General features: G+C 43.6%; 1 protein-coding gene across 1 annotated transcript in view; it reads left to right on the plus strand.

Moving 5' to 3' along the window:
• Positions 1-16,077, plus strand: part of C2H7orf31 (chromosome 2 C7orf31 homolog) — a 45,268-nt gene extending 29,191 nt beyond the window's left edge. Inside the window, exons 5-10 of the mRNA XM_054020450.1 lie at positions 1,139-1,168; positions 6,004-6,188; positions 9,416-9,504; positions 11,248-11,422; positions 11,685-11,776; positions 15,066-16,077. Of these exons, the coding sequence (XP_053876425.1) occupies positions 1,139-1,168; positions 6,004-6,188; positions 9,416-9,504; positions 11,248-11,422; positions 11,685-11,776; positions 15,066-15,899 (1,405 nt within the window). The 3' untranslated portion in view covers positions 15,900-16,077. The remainder of the gene's footprint in view (positions 1-1,138; positions 1,169-6,003; positions 6,189-9,415; positions 9,505-11,247; positions 11,423-11,684; positions 11,777-15,065) is intronic.
• Positions 16,078-21,263: the final 5,186 nt, after the last annotated feature.

Genomic DNA, 21,263 nt, shown 5'->3' on the forward strand with positions numbered 1-21,263 from the left:
TACCCCCTGGCTTGAAGTGGATTCCATTATATGCAGGGTTTACAGTTTGGTTCAATGGCTCTAAGCACCGCCACTATACAAATTGTTCCAGCACCCCTGTGTGGACAATTTCTGAAACGTGCTTTAATCACAAGCCCCTGTTGTGCGTAGCTGCTTGAAAAAGAAGCTGACATGACAAAATCTCCTTGGTATTATGAATTTAGGATAACATTGGGCCACGGAGCGAGCAGCACAACTCCCACTTGTCCTCGGCCCTTCATTCTGAACAATACTCCCTTGAGAGGCATAGAGAACAATCAACTGTACAAATGATGTTTTGTGCATTTCTCTATTTCGAGGACCTGGGAACTTAATAAATTGTCCCTTGAAATATCCAAATGGCATATACTTAGACCAGAGGTCCCCAAACTGTGGAGTGCACCCCCTAGGGGGTGCTGAGGAACATTGCGGAGGGGGAAGAGGCACTACTGGGACCCAGGCTAGCCCCCATGGGGGGAAGGAAGGGAGTGCCACCCAGCTAGATTATGTCATATATACAGTATATTTATTGCATTCTCCAGTTTTGAAAGACTTTCTGATTCTTGCAGAATAAGTCTAGGACTCCTTCTGGCTTGATGGTAGAGCCAAGAGACTCAGTGATTAAAGTTTTGCTCTCTAGAATTAGTGTTTTCCTCCACCTTACTGCTTTAAAAAAATAAGTCTCTACCATGAATAATAAAAAAATTATCATTGAAAAATGAATATATAATTTCTCCACTAATACTGTGAATAGAGTGGATATATTTTCAGATTTTTCTGTTTTGCATTATTGATAAAAAGGGTTCAATTTTTTAAAAGTACTAGCGAGTGATGTTTACTAAGGCAGGGCTCGTTACAAGGAAGTGTCAGAGGTTGATTATTTTTTTCCTGTTTCTTCTGAAATGACACACCCACACCACCCATTGAGCTTTCATATTTTGGCACCTAAACATGTAAAGGACTTTCAGACCCAGTGAGAGTATTATCTGTGTTTATTACATATTAATTTATCTCTAATGTTTGTTGATTGTACTAATTTAGATAAAAAGGGGAGAGGGAATCACAATGAATATGGATCACTCCAAATTAATCACCTAATATTTTCTTTTCTCTAATACAGGCTTCCTAAACCTCCAGATAATTCAGTCGAGTAAGTTTATATCACTTATATTGTATCTTTATCTTTGTGCCTTAAAAGAAAGGCAGTTCCTCTATTTTATATCCTCACTGATATAGTTTAAGTACTCTGGCAATAGATAAGGGGAAAGTTAGCACTAGTAAATAAAGAGAGATCTCACTACAGAATGAACACATACAATGGTAAATTTATTAGTTCTTGTCCAAAGCACCCCGCCCTCTTAGCAGGTGTTGATCTTGCTGGCTGATGGCTAAGGTCTAAATGCATTTTGCTGATTCACTCTTGCTAGTGCCACATATGATACTTTCTCTGGATTATGAATGACCTTGTTACTCCTCTGTTTTAGCAAAAGAGATTTGTTGGTGTTAAACTGAGTAACAACTCCCTGTCACCCCAGCTTGTTAGCCAGCCAAACAAACTCCCTAGGGCCTTTCCCAGCCCTCTTTGCCTTGCAGCTAATACTTGATACACCCTAGCCCCCGAGCCCCTTGGAAGAGCCTGTCAAGTCTGCTGTCTTCAAAGAGACAAAATACACAGCCTGTTGATTCAGCTGAGCATTCACACCTTACTCTAATACAACAGCATTGAGATGACTTGATAATAAAACAAGAAAAAGTTTATTAATAAAGAACAGAGATTTAAGTGACACTAAGCAAAGATAATAGAAACAGAAATGGTAACAAATAAAACAAAAGTTTAACTCACTTCTAAGAGACTACATGTAACCTTAGCAGGCTCCAACCATTGTCAAAAGCAGTTTTCTCACCTACAGCCATTTCTCAGTGTCACCAACCCACATGGCTGGGATCCATCGTTCATAGATGCAAAGAGCGCTGACCTCTTTATTCCCTCAGGGATGGATCCAAAATGTCTTTTGGCTTCTCTTTAAATTCCTCAAAGTTTATTGTTTTTGTCAGCAAAGTCAGGATGAACCCTTGGGGGTCAGACTACTCCAGTGTCTTCCCATCCTGATTTCACATCCTTGCGTTAATTTGCTCCTCCTGCGTGCCTCCCATGCAAATGAACTCTCCCTTGTCTCTGGCATCACCATGCTCAATTTACTTTAGAGACAGAGAGATAACTAGCCTCTCTCTTGTCTGGAAGAAACCCCGTTTCTCCATTTGTTTGGTTACAGATGTTAAAGCATAATATCAATAAGTATCCATAATGCCTTAGGTAGTATCAAGGGACACATTTCACAATGATATGAATGACCACTGTGTCACCAGCTTTCATTTAATATCTTACATGACATTCCTTATAGATAAATATCATGACAGCAATGTGTTTGTCAGGGTTGATAGAAGTTGCTGTTACATGACATTGAACCCTTTGCTATTGGGCACGGAAGGGCTTTTATGGTCACACCTCATTATCCCACTTGGATATATGGGCAGGGAGAAGGGGAAGCTCCTGTTTAGTGAAGAAAGTATCTAGGGTATGGGCATAGCAGGCTAGCTAAAGCCAAGATTGGTCAGAAAGTCTAAGCCATCATTTGTCAGATGCAGCCACTGTGGCCACATGCAGCCACCTGGGATTTTTCTTGTGGCCACAGCCTCCTGGGCAGTGATTGGGTGAGGTGTGGGGAGGTAAGCAGCAGCCTCCCTGAGAGTCCCCAGCCGGGGTTGGGCCCAGCCCCCCGCTGGAGACACAAACTGGAGGAGCAGGCAGCAAGTGAGTTCCCCACCTTCCTGGAGGCAATGGGGTCGGACTTCAGCCCTGGGGTAGCGGGCAGCAGGCTCCAGCCACAGGGCTTTGGGCTCCAGCTGCGTGGTGGTGGGCTCCATCCCCCAGCCACAGGGCTTCAGGCTTGGGCCTCGGGCCCCAGACTATGGCCATGGGACTTTGGGTTCCATCCCCCAGGCACCGGGCTCCAGGCTCCGGCCCTGGGCTTACCCCCTCCTGCCATTGCCCTTGGCCTCTGCTGCCTTCCTACCCACCTCCCCATCCAAGGCTTAATTTATCCCCAGGCTTGCCGGGGCTGAGTAAATCTGCTATGAAAAGTGATATTTGTTAATATCACTTTTTACTACAGACTCAGTAGCTGCCTTGGAATTAACATACAAGTATCACTTTTCACAGCAGCAGATTTACTAGCTAGCAAGCCTAAACTAAAGCAACCAAAAAAGCAAAAGAAACAGCAACAAAAAAGACAAGAACATACAAAGCACCTTATTTGTGCCTGTATTCTGTTTAGGTCCATTAAAGAATAGAGACAACTGTACATTATTTTTATTATTAAATCTGCAAATTAAAAAACCTTACATAAATAAATTATGATTTGGACAAGGGCAGGTGCATATTTATTTGTTTTTCCTAAAGTTAATTAAGTATTTTAGGAACAATTGTCAGAGCAAGAGTTGATGGCTGCACTCTGAGGCCACCAAAAATTTGTTGTGAGAACCCCTGGCCAAGCTATTCTTTGTTAGCTTATTGTTGATATTTTGGTTAGTGGAGTACAGCCCCACAAAAGGGGTGAGGTTGGCCTATACATAGTGCGTGGGCTGTGTTTTTTAAAGCAGTTTGGAAAAGGTGTCTGCTCACAATAAGATGCTGTAAACTTTCATGTTAGAGTTTTCTAGAGAACCCAGATCATGCTATTCCCTTGTATTAAAATAGAATCCCAGTGTTTGTTTCCCTGAGGACAGACCCCTGGAGCCCTGTTATTGCACTTGTCACAATGTTTTAGGATTTTTTATTTAGTTCTTTGATTTCCTCACCATTCAATAACTGAAAGCTGAAAATAGCAGCCCCAGCAATATGAGAAAGACTCAGTGAAATCCCAGTTCTCTGTGTCCAGGGTGGCGCTCTCTCTTAGCACCCCCAGCCAGAAAAAACGTTTTCTTTGGGCCAAATTTTGAGTTTAGATGCACAGGCCTAGTACCCATTAGCTTCAGTGGGATCTGTGCTAGGAGCTGAGGCTAGAATTTGCCCCTCTTTTCCACCTAAAAGTAAACATTTGTAAATGTGACTCATTATGTACAAAGTCCATGCACTTAAAAGATTTGATCTTTGGATTTAGAAGTCATAAGTTCATTTATTGCCAAAGATCATTATAGCCTGTAAGGAAGCAGCACCTCCTCATTCCTCCTGCGTTTTTTTTTTTTTAATGTAAGTTGCTCCAAGTCTTCAGAACACATGTTATTTACTAGCTTTCTTCTGCTTACTAATGTGTATGATCTTTTCTGCAGTACTGAGTTAAAATTAATATTAGAAGACATGTTCAGTTTGTATTTGACTTTTTATTTTACACCAATAAAATATTGCCAGTTACCTTAGTTGAATTGTAGCGTTAAGATGTGAAGCCAACAAAGCAGTTAAGCACTTTGGAGTTCCCTCTATATTGACCAATGCCCTGATCCAGAAAGTGACTTCAGTGGGACTACGCATGCTTAACTTTAAGTGCCTTTGTTAAGGGCTTTGTTGGATTGAGGTCTACATGTGCCTAGACAATGGTACTGTAGCATTCTCCCAGCAAGAGGCAGTCAACACAGCTACAGTCCCCTTTTTTCCACGCACAGACGTAAGTCTAGAAAAAGAACCTTGCTCTCACACATGCCAGAGCAGTGCATTACTACTATACTAGGCCACTAAACAGGCCTTGTCTTCCCTTCTACCTCTCCTCTTTTCCATCCTTCTTTTGGCTGTCTGACAGTACCTCAGTTCATTTCAGTGTTCCTACGTTAGAAGGCATCTCCCCTCACGTGCCTTCACTCTTCTTACACACTTCTTATGGCCTGCATTTGCTTTTCTGAAGCTTGCACTTCTTATGTGTGAGGCAGGCGGGTGCCATTTCTGTTGCGATTGGTTTTCTCCTCTCTGTTTTCCCTCCCTCCATACTTTTTTTCTGTCACTGTTTCTTGTGTCTGGTTTTTGTCTTGTCACGCTGTCCTCCACCTGCTCCACCTTCTCTTATGCCAGTTCTTGAGTCTGTAGGAAAATACTATCCCTGAAAGTTTCTCACATGAGTTTTTCAGTCTTTTACTTACCCTATTGTGGGTACCTGTCTCTGCTGAGCCTCCTATCAGGTACTATTATAGAAACAGGAGCACCTTTCTAACAAAGAGGACGGTTGTAAAGTTTATGTGGTCATGAGCCTGAAAGGGTAATGTTACTCTGCAGGATGAAGCTGTGGATGACCTCCCCAAGGAAGGCAGCGTAGGCCCAGGTAGAGTTGTAGGTAGCATGAAGATTATGTTGGTAGGGGCCTCTTACAAAATTCTGATCTGGACTCTGATTTCAAACACCACCACCCTCTCCCAAAGTCTTGATTTGAGTCCATCTCTAATTAGCAAGTAGAGATCAGATATTAGTCTTGGTCTTCATGCTCCCACAATTGCAGAGCTTGTCCTAGAGACATGCGAACTATACAGTCTTATTTGATGTCCCTTTGCCTGTAGAGGCACCTCTGTGGCCCAAATGCTGGCCCCAAGGGTTGCAACTACAAAGAAAATTTATCTTTTTTACATAGGAAGAAGGGGAGGGAACAGGGAAAGCGCCTCAGAGGTCTGGGGGTGAGCAGTGGGAATTCTTGGTGAGGTAAGGGCAGGAGAGGTTAAAGAAACTAAAGGACCCCCTCCTCTTTGCCTCTCATGCCTCCTCTCAGTTGAACAATTATTGCATCTCCTTACAAGTGTCTGACAAGCAATGACTCAATGTCTGTTTTAAACACAGAAGATCAAATTCCTCCCAGGTGTAACTCCAATGACTTCAGCAGAATTATTCCAGGGATGAATTTGGCCCAGTCGGATATACAATATATTGTTTTAATATTAAGACAAATCTATATTTATTTAAAGTAAGGTAACTTTGTTTCTGTTTTTCTTTCCATCTAAAATCAATCCAAGACAATTATCCCTGCCATTTCCAGTTTCACACCCCTACCACACACACATCTCCAGATATGCCATGTTCCCAAACTTTAAATCACCAGAGGATCAAGACACTGGCATTCAAGCAAGCAGCCATCAACCTTTTCATCCCAACATCCCTACAAAGGCTTATGATGTGATTGTTTTAAGAAAGACCAAAGGTAAAGCAGCATTTGGCATTTGTTTGGTGTTCTCAAATGTTTGTGATTTTGTTGAAATGAAGCCAGTGCATGAAAATAATAGCGACAGAGCTTGGCTTAAACTGGAGCATCGCATGTTGGGTACCAAGCATGCTGCCGTCATTTCGATTTCCTACAAAGGTGAAGCATAAAATTTAGTGTACGATGTCCTCCAGTCATGGAAATAATTATTGGTAGTAACCGTCAGTGAGAGGAGCTAGAAAAAGCTATGGCAGAGATCAAAAGTTTGCAAATCCTGGGCCAAATAAATTCCACCCTGAAGTAGCTCCATTGACCATGATAGTTACACCAGGGATGATACCCAGATGTTTACAAATGGTAGAATGTGCAGTGAGAGGTCATGGGGTACAAAAACATGCAGCAAACTTTTCCAAGCCCCTTGCAGTCTGAGGACTTGTCTACACTTACAGCGCTGTAGCACTGCAGCTATGCCCTTGTAGCGCTTAGTGAAGATGCTACCTAAGCCAACAGGAGAGCTTCTCCCATTGCCGGAGGTACTCCACTTCCCCGAGAGGCAGTAGCTGCTATGTTGACAGGAGAAGCCCTCCCATCGACACAGTGCTGTCTGCACCAGGGGTTCGGTTGGTATAACTACTTCGCTCAGAAGTGTGGATGAGCGACATAATTATACCAACATCAGTTTGTAGTGTAGACCAGGGCTGAGATGAAACCCACACTCACTGTTTGCGGATAACTCCTGTATGTTTAAACAGTCACTGAACTGTTTATATTTTACCACACCAAGGTGAAATCATTTCTAACAGCAAACTAATGCTGCTCAGACAAGCAGTAAGTTACTGTCACTCATTACTCACATTGAGTAGCATCTTACTCCACACGTGGTCCCAGTGAGATTCAATACGAAGGGGCTCAGAATCTGGCCAAGTGCTCTGGTAAAATGTAGAGCTCTGGCTTTGCCCCCATTTCTCCAGATCACAATCTCTGTGTTGAAGTGTGTATGTTTTTTGCCACTCTCCTGTCTGGGTTAACTAGCACACATGTTGTCGTTAGCACCCCGTGGCATTTAGGTGTGGGGGCAGGACATTTCTTTTCCAGAATAGCAGGACTCTTGGTGCAGTTGCCAGCATCTCTGCTCCCTGTCCATGCGAGCCAGGCACAGTTTGGTACTCTGTTTAAAAGAGAAGCAGCATATGCTGGAGGGATAAGAAGCTTTTCAGTTCAGTAGGAGCTTCTGACATTAAGCAGCAGGTCAATTTGCATTAATTAGCTACCATCCCTAGTCACTGTGCTGAACAGTGATGTTTAAGAGGGTTGTATGATATGGGGCTACTTTGGTCAGCCATAAACAAAACCTTTTCACAAAGCATATAACATTGAAAGTACTTTTTTTTAAATCTCTCCCGCTTTTTACTGTTCTCCATTCACATTAAACAATGCTAATCAGATGTGTGGAGGTGGGTTTGCAAAACCTATTTTTGCTCAACAGGGGATCATTAGAGGCCATGGTCTATTCCCAGCAAAGCTTATCGGGTTAAGAATTACTTTAGAAGCAGCAAATGACTGCTCTTCGAAAATTCTTTGACTTTATTCGTTGTTCCGCTGTATGATCTAACTTACGTGGGCAGGCCAGGACAAAAGCTTATTTACTGCAGTTTGGTTTTATTTGGGGAGATGGAAATCTAGACTGAGGGCTCAGGTAACCTAGACTGGCTTTTATCACTTAAATGATATAAAGAATACTTTGGGTGATTGTAGTGGGGCGGTTACCCCGCTCCTGGGATAAAAGGAGTGAGAACAGCTGAGGGAGGTTGGCTAGGTAGCTGGCCACAGCTGGCCCTGATAAGAGGGCTGTGAGTAAGGAGCTGTGAGAGTCTCACTCCAGCCCTGGAGTGAGAAGGGCCTAGCTGCCTGGGAGAGACAGGGTACCTTCGGCAGAGCAGTGCTGGGGAAGGGGCAGGCTGAGCTGGGGAGCTCAGACCTGACCACCTCCCAGGCTGAGGCCTGGCAGGAAGGCCAGAGGAGGTACTGGGGCTGCAGGGAGACAGCTGGGGGCTAGAAAGGCAGCAGGTCCAACCCCCTTGCCAATGATGAGTGGCCATTGCAGACTGCAGTTCCCCCCAGAGAAAGGGGGCTAGATGACAACTGGCAGTAGCCACTGACGCAAGGTGGGCATAGGGGGAGGGGGTTCCCCTGGGAGGAGAGACCCAGATAAGCGGGGCTGAAGTGCCCGAAGTATAAGTGGTGGAGAGTGATGAGGAAGCAGATACCGGTAGGGAGAAACCGGCCAGCAGGAGACTCTCTAAGGCTGGAAAGAGCTAATTCCCGGACGACCAGCAGGAGGTGCCGCGCCGGTGAGTCGGCTGCTTGCTACAGTGATATTCACAAAGGTATTAGGCACCAAACTCCCATTAACTTGACTTGATTTCTGGGGGAGTTTGGTGCCTGCGTACCTTTGTGAATCCCAGCCTTTGTGCCTTTATATAGCACTTTACCTCTACAAAGCGCTATGCAGCCATTAATTAGTTAAGCCTGACAATGTTGCTGTGAGGTAGACATTATTCCCATTTTTGCAGAGATGGAAATTGAGGCAGGGAGGCCACACAGCAGAGCCAGGATCAAAACTGAGGGCTTGTCTACATTTGCAGCGCTGCAGCTGTGCCACTGTAGCGCTCAGGGAAGATGCTACCTATGCCAACGGGAGAGCTTCTCCTGTCACTGTAGATACTCCCCCTCCCCGAGAGGCAGTAGTTATTTTGACGGGAAAAGCTCTCCTATCAACATAGTGCTGTCCACACCTGGAGTTCAGTCAGTATAACTGCATCACCCCCCGAGTGATGTCATTATAGCGACATACGTTTGTAGCGTAGACCAGGGCTCAGTTGCTCCAGGCCTGTGCTCAGTCAGTTAGGCTACTTCATTCATCAGTGGCATTCAGTTCCACCTCTGGAAGTGGTTTTATGGGCAGAGGGCCAACGTTTATAATTCACCAGTTCTTACTAATCCTGTAGCGTTTTGTACTTGTAAAACTATACAGGGAGAATGCAGTGAGAGTCTTGCCAAATTGGTGTCAATTTTATTAAACAAGAGCCCTTGCAATAAAACCCAACCCAGAGAGGATGATTTGTGTACAAACCTCAGCCAGCAATGAACTTTTCTCTCTTCTTCTGTCCCTGGCTCTTCCTGATGGATATTATACTATTGCCTTTTTTTTTTCCCAAACCATTTAGGTAATCCATATAGACATGAAGTCATCAACATTCCATCTGACTCCCAGAAGGAGGCCTTGCATTGGCCAGGACAACATGCATACTTTCATGTAGGTAGTTGTTCCTGTGATTAGGAAAATTCACATTTTTTTATCAAACAAAACCGAACCCTTGTAAAACTGATTTAGAAGAAATAAAGATCCCTGACTGTGTTTCAAATTAATTGCTGTTACAACCCTATTCAAGCCCTGAATAGAGCACAGTGTAGTCAAAACAAACAGCCGTCATTTTAGGAAAGATCTTTCATTCACCAAAAAAACCATATAAATAAGATCAGAAGCTAAGAGAGGCTGTCAGGCTAATGGCTCTTTTTGATTTAAGGGGTAAAAACCCATTTCCCAGTGCCCAATTTAGTACCCCAGAGACATGTAGGAGAAGGAATTTCTCATGCTATGTTAACAAAGTGGCCACTGAGCCACTGCTCTGCAGTCCCTCATGACTGGACGGTCTGTGTAGCAGCAGATACTCTTTGGCCTTGCCCTGGTCCTGTCCTCATGTTGCCATACAGGGAGCCCCTCCCCACAGCGCTGGTCTCCAGGCCGTGCAAGAAGTGCCCCTCCCCTACACAGATCTCTGAATCCAGCTCTGCCTTACACAGCTGAAGCACACTAGTTCCATTGCGGGGGTCCTGCATGAACACAGAATGAGTGGATGGACTTGACCCTAAATGTTAAGGTTCAGGAACGGCAGAGGCAACATGGCCCTGCCTCGTGCCCCCACACCAACCTTTCTCCCCAAAGCCACACCCCCACACCGCCCCTTCTCCCCGAGCCCACACTAGGGTTGCCAATCCTCCAGGACTTAAAGATTAATCTTTAATTATAGATTATGTCATGTGATGAAATCGCCAGGAATTCGTCCAACCAAAGTTGGCAATCCTAGCCCACACCCTTGTGCTGCCTCTTTCCCCTGAGACCAGCTCCCACACCGCCTCTTTCCCCTGAGGCCCTACCCCCCGCTTACTCCTCTCCACCTCGTCGCTTGCACTTACAGACGGTCAACAGTGAGAGGGGTTTAGCCCTCCCACTTTTAAAGGTGATGGGGTCATACCCCCCGACCTCTCCTGTTCCAGCACTCGTGTTAAGGCTTCTGCTATTGTTTGTCTTCAGATGAATAGAAAGACCAGGTCTCTGCTCAGCTTAAGTTAGATGAAAGACATACCTAGGACAAGATGAAGAGTATAGGGCAGGCCAGTGGTAAACAAAATGAGCATATAGATACAGCTTTTGGGGATGCAGTTTCCTATGGATATTGAGAGATACAAGCCTCTTGACTTGACAGTCCCTGTGAAGCACCCTGTTAATAGGAATGGTACAAAGGGTCCAGCCTACTGTGTCCTTGAAAATATGAGAGCCAGGAAGAGCCTTACATGAAGATTTTCATCAAAGTGTCTTGTTTCAGATGAATTATGCAGATGTTAAATATTCTAATTAGATTGTAATGCAGGGCTGAATTCCAGTAGCGCAGAGTGTATGAACTACCCCCCATGAGTAATTCATCAGATAAACTTAACAGAAAGATTCCTGGATGAAGAGTGTGGAAAATGGCTAATGCTGAGTAAAATCAGTAAGGATTGCTCACAAGAGTAAGGGGTGCATAGGCCCTTACTACAGAAATATATGTACGTCCAACTCACCCATGCTACCACTTAATGTTTCCTAAAAAGCCCATATTTTCTAATCTTTTTCATATCAGAACTTTAAAATACATACAGATACCCCATGTCTTAAAGTCACTTCACCTAGATGCAGCAAGATTTTTATACTTTACCCATTTTATTTTTTTTCCTCCAGTTTCCTAAATTTGTTGAGGGAAACAGTCAGATATACTATCCAAAGCCACCAAAGACTGTGGCTCCTAATGCTACATGCAACCCACTGGAACCTAATCTCTCTCCAAGGACAACCAACATGCTGCGAAATGTAGAAAGGGCCCAGTGGATAACAACATATAACCATGATTTCACAGGTATGCATTATTTTTAATATGAACGAATAGAGATAAAGAAGAAAAGGTAACATGATGTCAGCAAAAGGGGTTAGCCAATGGATTTATTTTTCCATTTTTGAGTCCTGTTTCAAGATTTGGGGTATTTTTAAAAAGCAGCTGAATTTATGATAAATGTTACACAGGGTAACAGTTATTTGAGTTTTTCCACACCCGTGAGTAAGCATTTCTTCTCATTTGTCTAACCAAAGAAGACTAGAAAGTAAAATATGTTTCCATTAAGGTAGAGGTCCCATGAACCCCCTCGTACTGGATGATTACGACATGAAGCTAATTGGCAGAGTAACTGGAGAATTAGGGGAAGACGTGGAACTTGTAAGTACTCCAATCACTAAGAACCTCATCCTGCAACCAGATGTAGTGTTCACGGACAGGAGTAGACCCAGATATGACTTCCCGTAGTAGTCCCAGTAATATGTGTTTACAAGATCAGGTTCACTCTAAACTGGAGATAAATTATTCGTAGGTTAAAATCTGTGGTGGTCTGTTTTGTAGACAGAAGTTGTATAATGTATCAAAGATTTGTTCAATTACTAATTTTCTTGATTGCGACTCTGCTTAGTAGCATTTTCTCTCTTATCTTTGAAAGCTGTCACCAGCATATGGCAGCATTTTACAGTACTTTTTGCCTCTGTAAACATTAGTTATGCCACCCTTCAAATCAGAAGGGAGGTCTCTTGTGAGTGGTGCAACAGTGCAGAGGCTGAAACACATTGGGTCAGATCCTCAGCTAGTGTAAATCAGCATAGCTCCATTGAAGCCACCAGCTGAGGATCTGGCCTATTGCCTTTATCAGACTCAGTCTCTTTTGATAACATGTAGACGTGGCTTCCATTTGGTAAAAGTCCTTGTAGCATCACAGGTTATTGTTTGTCTATCAAGCAGAATCAGCTGAGGTTTTTGAGAGAGTTTTCCATTCTGCTACTTTCATGTGAGTTGTTTGCCTTTTTATTTTACGGTGCATCAAGAATGTACAATTCCCTCAGAGTTCTCTGATTCTATTTTAAAGTGCAGTTCTAGTCTGCAATGGGTAAAATGGCTTCGGGAGGTTCCATGTTTATTGTCTCAATAATTTTAATATTAAATGTGCTCAGGATACAAGTAAAAATATGTTTTCATAACTGCCAGCCATGCAAACTCAACATCGGATATGAAAATCAAGCTGTATTGCTCTCTTCTCATGCATCATTACCTATAATAAATGTTCTGCAGGCCAATTTATGCCCTCAGTGACACCCGTGCAGTCCCATGGTCTTCAATCAGTTTGCACAGGTGTAATTGATTGGAACTATGTAAAGTATTCTGTTAATAATGCACAAGAAGGAACCGATTCCAATTCACTTTCCCACAGCTGTGCTGGTTCTGCAGTGCTAGCAAGAGTAAAAAAGTAATTCAAACTCCTTTTGTCACAAAAAGCTCCAGATGATTTTGAATACACACAAGAAGCAGATCTATTGAGTGAGAAGGGACCATGTTTTACAAAGTCAATTTTAAGAGTAGAAACAGATAACATTTTCAAAAGCATTTAAGTTACTTGGGCTCCTAAATCCAATTTTTAAAAGTGACTTAGTCACTAAGTGAAAGTCAATGGGACTTAAATGTCTAAGTGGCTGTGTCACTTTTTAAAATGGGACTTATTGACATAGCATATGTCTACACTCCAGCTGGAAGTGTAATTTCTAGGTGAGGTAAACATACACGTACTAGTCTTGATTGAGCTAGCATGCCAAAAATAACAGTGTCACTGCAATGGTGCAGGAAACAGGACGGGTTAGTCACCTGCATACATGCTTAAGGCTGAGGCGGGATAGTATTTAGGGAGCGAAGACGTATCCTTAGATGCTTTTGAAAATGTATAGGGTTGTCAGATAATTGCAGTTAATTCAAACAATTAACTCAAAACAAATTAACTCAATTAAAAAATTAATTGCAGTTTTAATTGCACCGTTAAACAATAATAGAATACCAATTTAAATTTATTATAAATATTTTGGATGTTTTTCTACATTTTCAAATATATTGATTTCAGTTACAACCCAGAATACAACGGGTACAGTGATCACTTTATATTATTTTTATTACAGATATTTGCACTTTTAAAAAGATAATCAAAAGAAATAGTATTTTTCAGTTCATCTCATACAAATACTGTAGTGCAATCTCTATATCATGAAAGTGTAACTTACAAATGTAGAATAACTATTTTTGTTATATAACTGTACTCAAAACAGTGTAAAACTTTAGAGTCTACAAGTCCACTGAGTCCTACCTCTTGTTCAGCCAATCGCTAAGAAAAAAAGTTTGTTTACATTGACAGGAGATAATGCTTCCTGCTACTTATTTACATTGTCACCTGAAAGTGAGCACAGGCGTTCGCATGGCACTGTTGTAGCCGGCGTGGCAAGGTATTGACGTGCCAGATATGCTAAACATTCGTATGCTCCTTCATGCTTTAACTTGTAGATTGCATTATCTTTTGTTTTTCTTTTTTTACAGTGCAAATAGTTGTAATCAATAATAATAATTAATAATAATAATTGTAGCCCATATCTTAAACAGAAAAGCTGCTGAGTTTTCTCTTAAAGGTGACCTGGAACAAATAGTTTGTGTCCTTTTTCTGCTCCTTTATGATGTATAAAGAAGGCTTGAAAAGTGTATTTTCAACAAGTTGCTTCTAGAAGAGAAAATCCAAAATGGCAGCTCTCATTACTTCAAACATAGGTTAGGTTTTCTTGCCCTCTGATCTCAGAACTTGTTTTTGGAAAAGGTCCACTCTGGGACAGACCTTTTTGTCCCAACAATATTAGTCCATTAGCACTTTATAATAAATAGCAGAAATAAAACATTTGGGTTATTTGAGTAATTTTTAGACTGCAAGCTGTACCAGGCAGGGATGGTCATTTACTCTGTTTGTACAGTGTCTAGCACAATGGGGCTTTGACTTAATTGAGGCTCCTTGGTGCTACTGCAATACAAATAATTAATAATGATAGATCAGTGGTTCTCCAAACTATGGTCTGCAGAGAGCTGGCTGGCCATACGGTGTTAATGATCCTCATTGTTTCCAACTGCTAAATTACATTAAAAGAAGCTAAACAATATACATTAACGTAAGCATTTGTTGGCATTGCAACATGGATGTCATAAGATCACAAATAGGAGGGATGGTAACCATAGAAAGTGGGAGAAGAGGGCACAAGAAACCTCCTCCCATTTGTGTCCTGAACATAGATGCTGGGCACAATACGTTCATTGTCCTCTTCCAAGCAGAAGGTCTCTGAGTTTAGCCTTCCAGTATGCTCTGGGCAGGGGTGGGATCATGGTCTAGGCTCCTCCCCTCACCCAGCAGAGTTGGCCTGTCTATGGGAGGGCACTCACTGCTCACTTTCAAAGGGTGAAGCAGTGGCCATATTCCCCCTGACTCTGTGCCTGTGTCTGGCAGCACGCCTCCACACCACCCCCAGTGTGAGGCTGTGGATGAAGACTTACACTTGAATCCTTTCGGCAGAGTAAGCAAACGATCAGGACCACCAGCCACGAAACTCTTCCTTTGTGAAATGCATAGGCTTAGATGTCAACCCTAATCCTATTTTTCCTCCCACAGAAAGAAACGTTTCTGCCTAGTCTCTCACAAGTGAGGCCCCTAGAAGGGCGCATTGCACGTTTCCTCCAAAGTCGGCGTCCCAGAGAATCAGTTTTACAAGAACGGGATTCCTCAGATGTTCACGTGCCTCCAGTTTTGTACACAGTTCATGCTGTCATACCCAGTTGCTCAGACGTGATACTTAGCAATAGGAAAACAGCAACAAATTTGGTTCAGCAATGTAAACATACAGAAAATGAAGCCAAGAAAAGGGATGAGGACTCACTGCAGACTCGTCATCTGCCTCAAGCATGTTACCAGAGAGGTGAGAGTCAGGATAACAGACCTATAGTAAACAAATTTCAGAAAATCACGGATACATGGCAAACGGAAGCTTTGTACAGAAGGCAGCTTGCAGTTAGACCTGAATCTGAACCTTCTCCCGCACCGTCTTGGAATTCCCTTTATTACGAAGATTTGAAACCCAGCCATTTAGACCAATACATTGTATGGCACAACCCAGTTAGTCTTAGTAAGCCAGGTGTACCAAAGAATCAAACTGGTGGAGAAGGTGGAAATTTTCAACCGGAGTGCAACGATCAAGAGGAAACCCAATATACTTTGAGTTTGGACGGCAACCCGTCCAACATGGCATTGCCTGAATGGATTCCTAATTCTGGAGTGCCTCGATCTCAGACATCATTACTCGAGCTTCAGGATTCCTTTTCTAAAACAGGAGCACACAAATGTTTTCACAATTCTATTACAGGAGAAGCAAAAGACCTTAGGGATAATATCCATGAAGGGAGGAGGCACACATTCTATGGCTTCAATTCATTTTATTTCTATAACTGACATGTGCCTTTGTCCCTTTGAATAAAAAAAAAAGAAGACCCAATCAATCCCTCTCCTTGTATTTATGATCTGATGTTTTGTGACTTATATTTTGGACTCTTTTCTTTGTTTTATTGGTAAAGTAATGAACATCCACAGTCTGAGACACAGATATGTTTAAAAAACAAAGGTGATGGAACACAACATTAAATTGTAGTGAATCACCAGGGGTGGACTGCATTCACCCAACAGTTCTGAAGGAGCACTACAATGAATAAGTAAGCCAAACGTGTAATTTGCCATTAAGCACAACCACCAAAGGGCTGCAAGGAGCTACTGGAGTAGCTGTTTTTAAAATAAAGCCTAAGGATGATTATGGGAATTAGCTGAGTGGTTGGAAAAACAGTTGAGAAAACTATAAAGGACTTTAGAGTATATGATAGAAACAGAGCAGCACTGTTGTGGGAAGCTGGATTGTGCTTCTCTACCTGTTTAGGAATCCTTGACAACGTTAACAAAATAGAGGCTAATTGCAAACCGCTAGACAGAATGTATTTAAACATTCGGAAGCATTTTGATAGTGGCCCCCCCTAAAAATGAGAAGCTATTAAGGAAACTTAGTGTAAAGCCCTATTGCAGGTTAAGAACTAGCTATGAAATAAGGACACAAAATGTAAGACTAACCAGCTATTCTGACTGCCGAGAGAGATTAATAGTGGGAAATTCCAGTGCTGATCCCTGGGTTAAGTATGGTCCCAGTGAATTTATTAAGGAGCTAGGAGGCAGATTGGGATTAGTAAAGTGCCAACATTTGCTAATGACACAACCCTATATAGGTTTTTAATTAGTTATTTAAACCAGGCATTATTAAATTAGGACCCCAGGAGGACATGAAGGAGGGGGGAGATGCCACAAGGCTTTCTTCACTTTTGTCTGCTGAACTGTTCCATTGAAGGAACAGGAATTGCCTCTTCGCTCCCCATAGATTAGCAGGATATCAGAACATATCCATACTGAGTACATGCCCCTGGCAGTCCCTTCCCACTCCCTGACTGCATGATCCCAGTACTGAGCTTCCTGCAGCTAGCAGCTGCCTTGGGACTTTCCTTAGGCACTGGATGGGGACTGGAAGATAATACAGCTGGGGACTTATAATATCTATGTGTGGGAACCCTACGGGGCTGACTGGAAGAGGGATTGTGTTTCCCAGCCCTGCCCCCTTCCCTGCACAGCTCCCCAGACCCACAAAGAGCTCTCTGACTCTCTAGGCAACAGGGAAAATGATGCAATGCAGGCAGCTGAGCCCCCTTCGTCCATGGGAGTGTGAGACCAGCATACAGTGCATCCGGTCTGTATGTGGACAAAATCAGGCCCTGGGTTATTAAGACAAGGGGTGATTAAATTAGCTTTTAAGACTAAGGATGAGTGTGAGGAACTCCTGTAGGACATAACACACTATTAACTGGACAACACAAAGGCAGATTAAATTTAACTGAGACACGTCATGCACACTGCAAGGTGGTACAATTTAAACAACTCCTGGACACTAATGGATTCTAAATTAGTTGTAACCTCTCAGGGAGAAGATTTCAAAATCAGTGACAACTTCTACTCAGTGGCGCAGCAGCATTCAAAAGAGATGATAAACCACCAGGAATACAGAATGTTATGTTATCATAAAAATCTTCAGTCTACTGCATTCAGTTTTGTTCACCACACTTCATAAGCAACATCTTAGAAATAAGGAAGGTCCAGAGAAGGGCAACGAATGTAAGACTTGAAAGGGTTATTTACATACTAGCAGAGATTTTAAAAGCCTGGAACTAATCATTTGGAAAGAGAAGAACTAGTTTGATAAGGGACATAACATACTTCATATAGAAAAGGCCTATCAGCCATTCCTATAATATATTCTCAGTCCTATAATGAGAAACCACAAGACCTTTTTGCTCAGTGAAATTAATCAGATCAAAAGAAGCACATTGTAAACTGTGTACTAATTTACTTGTTTAACTTGCTGCTCAGGATACTATTAAGGCAAAGAGCTTAGCAGCATTCAAAAAAGGATTAGACACAAATCCTAGGAGCATAAGAACAGCATCTGCAGTTCTAGTAGATTGAATAAACATTCTAAGTGCTATCAGCCCTTACGCTTCAGGATATAAGCTGATCATGGGCAGATTTAAGAGCCCACTAAAGCATCCAGCATTGACCACTGCCAGAGATAGGACTGGACTATAGATCTCTTCTGATATAGCAGTTCCCACATTACTAGACTCACAAGACACAATGAGCAGTTAATTTTGTAGCCATGATATTGAAACATGACTCAAACTATCTGCCAGGCAGGTAGTTTGATCACAAATGTCTCATTATGGATTAGGGGCGAGATCTACAAACTGCCACTTTAGGTGCCTACACCCAACATTTAGGTACATCTGAGATCCACAAAAACAAGCCCCTAAGTTGCCACCTAACCATGGAAGTGCTTAAATTTCTGCTGGTGGGCAAGCACAAAGCTGCCTACGTCCTGATGCCACCACACTACTTCACACCTAAACCCCTACAGGATTCTCAAACTATCTCACCTGCAGGGTCCCATCTGGTAGATGTGATCTGAGCACACCTAACCAACCCTGAAGTTAGTTGAGGGAGACCAGGTCAGGTAGTAAGAGAGAGAGAGAGTGTGCCTGGGTATGCCCAATAGTTAGGGCATTCATCTGGGAATTCATTACTTCTATGGGCATTCTGTGCCAAAAAAATTAAAAATTCTGCGCACAATATTTTAAAATTCTGCAAGTTCTATTTGTCAATAAATAAATACAAAAGCTCCAGCATGGCAGTGGGGAGCACAGGGTGGGAGATCACCCTGCAGCCTCCCCACCCCAGGGACGTGGACTCAGTGATGAGGCTGCATCCGATCCTGACACAGCACAAGGCCTGGGCCTGCCCCTCTGCACCAGGTGCACCAGGCAGGATCCAAGTCTGGAGGGATCTAGATGTGGGGTGAGAGGATTCTGTGTGGGACAATCTGGGTGCAGGCAGCTCAACATGGGGTCTAGGTGTGGCAGAATTTGGATGCACAGAGATTTGTTGTGGGGGTTCCAGGTGCAGGGGCTTCCAGATGAAAGTGGTTGGGGCTCAGTGGAGGGGTCTCAGAGGGGGTGCTGGGTGCTGGAGGGGTGGGGTGGGAGTCTGGGGTCAGTGGCATGGGGATCTGGATGTGGGGGCTCAGGGTGGTGCAGGGGGGGTGAGGCTCATCAGGATGGGGGGTTGAGTGCAGAGAGCTCAGTGGGGGGTGGTCTGGGTGCAGGGGTGGGAGTCCGGAGGCAGGGGTCTGGGTTCAGGGGGTTCCAGATGCAGGGGTTGAGGTTCAATGGGGTGGGGTTCAGGTATGGAGGGCTAGGGGGGTTCTGAGTGTATGGGGTGAGGCTTGGCAGGGGTGTCTGGGTATGGGAGGTCCAGATGCATGGGGGTTGGAGGAGCAGCTCCCTGTGCAGCTGAAGAGCGATGGGGGCAGGCAGCAGGGGAGGACGCTGAGCTCCCTGCAGCTGGGGGAAATTTCTGGGGGTGGGTCTGACACAGCTGCAGCCTCTCCTTGCAGGGGAAGAGGAAGTCCAGTCCTTTCCTGTCTCCAGCCCAGCCAGGACTAGCAGCTGGTCCCAACTCAGGGAAGGAGCCACTGACTGAGGTGTCCCACAGCCCTGCGGTGATTTACCTCTCCGCCGGCTGCTCTGGGTGCCTAAAACAATGTACCTGCTCCACTAGGGAGTGATGCATGATTGCGCTTGCAGCTTCCCTTTACTTCCCTGTCAGAAAGTCATTTTTCTGTGGGGAAGCAAAGAAATCGGGGGGGCATGAATTCTGCACAAGCGCAGAATTCCCCCAGGAGTAATTAATGTTTGAATCCATAGTCTGGAGCAGGCAGTTGAACCCAGCTCTCCCACGTCCCAGGAGAACACCTAACTATTGGTTATAGTGAGCTGGTTTGCTCTTGCCCATTCCGTTGCTAGGGTGTGGGCTATCTAAGCAGCTGACCTTCCAGGAGAGGGTTCACAGCTGTGCAGCTTGAGTGGCGGGAGGTGCCTAACTGCCTAGGCATTTTCTACTGGCTTGCTGAGGCATCTCCCTGCTCAGCTTGCTGGCTTCAATAATTCCCTTTCTTAAACACCTAATTCTCCCCCATAGGATGCTTGGTGAGTCTGGCTACCTAACTTGGGGCTGAGGATTTCCAGGCCCTAAGGAGCTGGATGTTGCAGTGCTTTACGGATCTGGCCCCGAATCCTGGAATTAACATACAGCAAGTGACTGGGCTGTATCCACCATCTCACGTGGTCAGTCTCCAGCTCCAAGCCCGTTGCATACACAACACAGAGTGTCCCTCTGGATCTCTACAGGGCACAGGGTGTATGGACACCAGCACAAATTCTGCACCACCCCTCTTTCTGCAGCACAGCAGCACTATTTCTGCTGGGTTGTAACTTGTGGCTCTCCATGTAGGGTGACCAGATGTCCTGATTTTTGGGTCTTTGTCTTATATAGGCTCCTATTACCCCCCATCCCCTGTCCCGATTTTTCACACTTGCCGTCAGATCACCGTATCTCCATGGCAGGGGACAGGACTTGGTCCTAAATATGTCATTGGGGTTGCTTCACAGAAAATTCTGAGATCAACTTCAGGCTTCTCTTTTTTTTTAATGACTCTTAATGTGAGTTGTAGCACCATCCTTGTGCTCTTATTTTAAGAAACACCTTGATGCCTTGGCCAGTTTAATACAACAACTGCAAAGGCTTTATAGATTACATTAGATTAAGATATCATTACATAAGGAGACCCAACCATACAAATCTCCTTACAAAGGAGACTTAATTTGAAGCTTTTCTTGGGTAGGTTGATGCCCTGGAGAATAATTTGACAGCCAGCCTCTTTTGCTACAACTACTTACAATGTTATAACTTAGATTTACTTTAGATCATGCCACCAAATGATAACACAGTGACAGGATAATAATCTCTGACCATAACAGAGCTGCAGAGGCACTTATCACAGCAGGAGCCTATTCCCAATTAGTTTATCTATTAGCAAAAATGATGAAAAAGTAAACTGAAAAAGTGGCAGATTTGACCAGCTATATGGAAATAATGTAGGCCAACTGCAATTAGTGCCATTGTATTGTGCCCTCTGATGGATGGAATCTGACCTGCTCAAGCACTGGTGAACACTTTCCAGGGTTGAGTTTTTTACTGCCAACTTTCAGATGTCACAATCCTCCTCTTTCAAAATGGCTGAAGTTTTAGTCACATTCATTAGTAAATAAGTATCAGAAGCAAAGTGACCAACTTCCATATGTACTGTATTTCATATATATAACATTCCATATACTT

Source organism: Malaclemys terrapin, chromosome 2, assembly GCF_027887155.1.
Source record: "Malaclemys terrapin pileata isolate rMalTer1 chromosome 2, rMalTer1.hap1, whole genome shotgun sequence".
Classification (NCBI taxonomy): domain Eukaryota; kingdom Metazoa; phylum Chordata; order Testudines; family Emydidae; genus Malaclemys; species Malaclemys terrapin.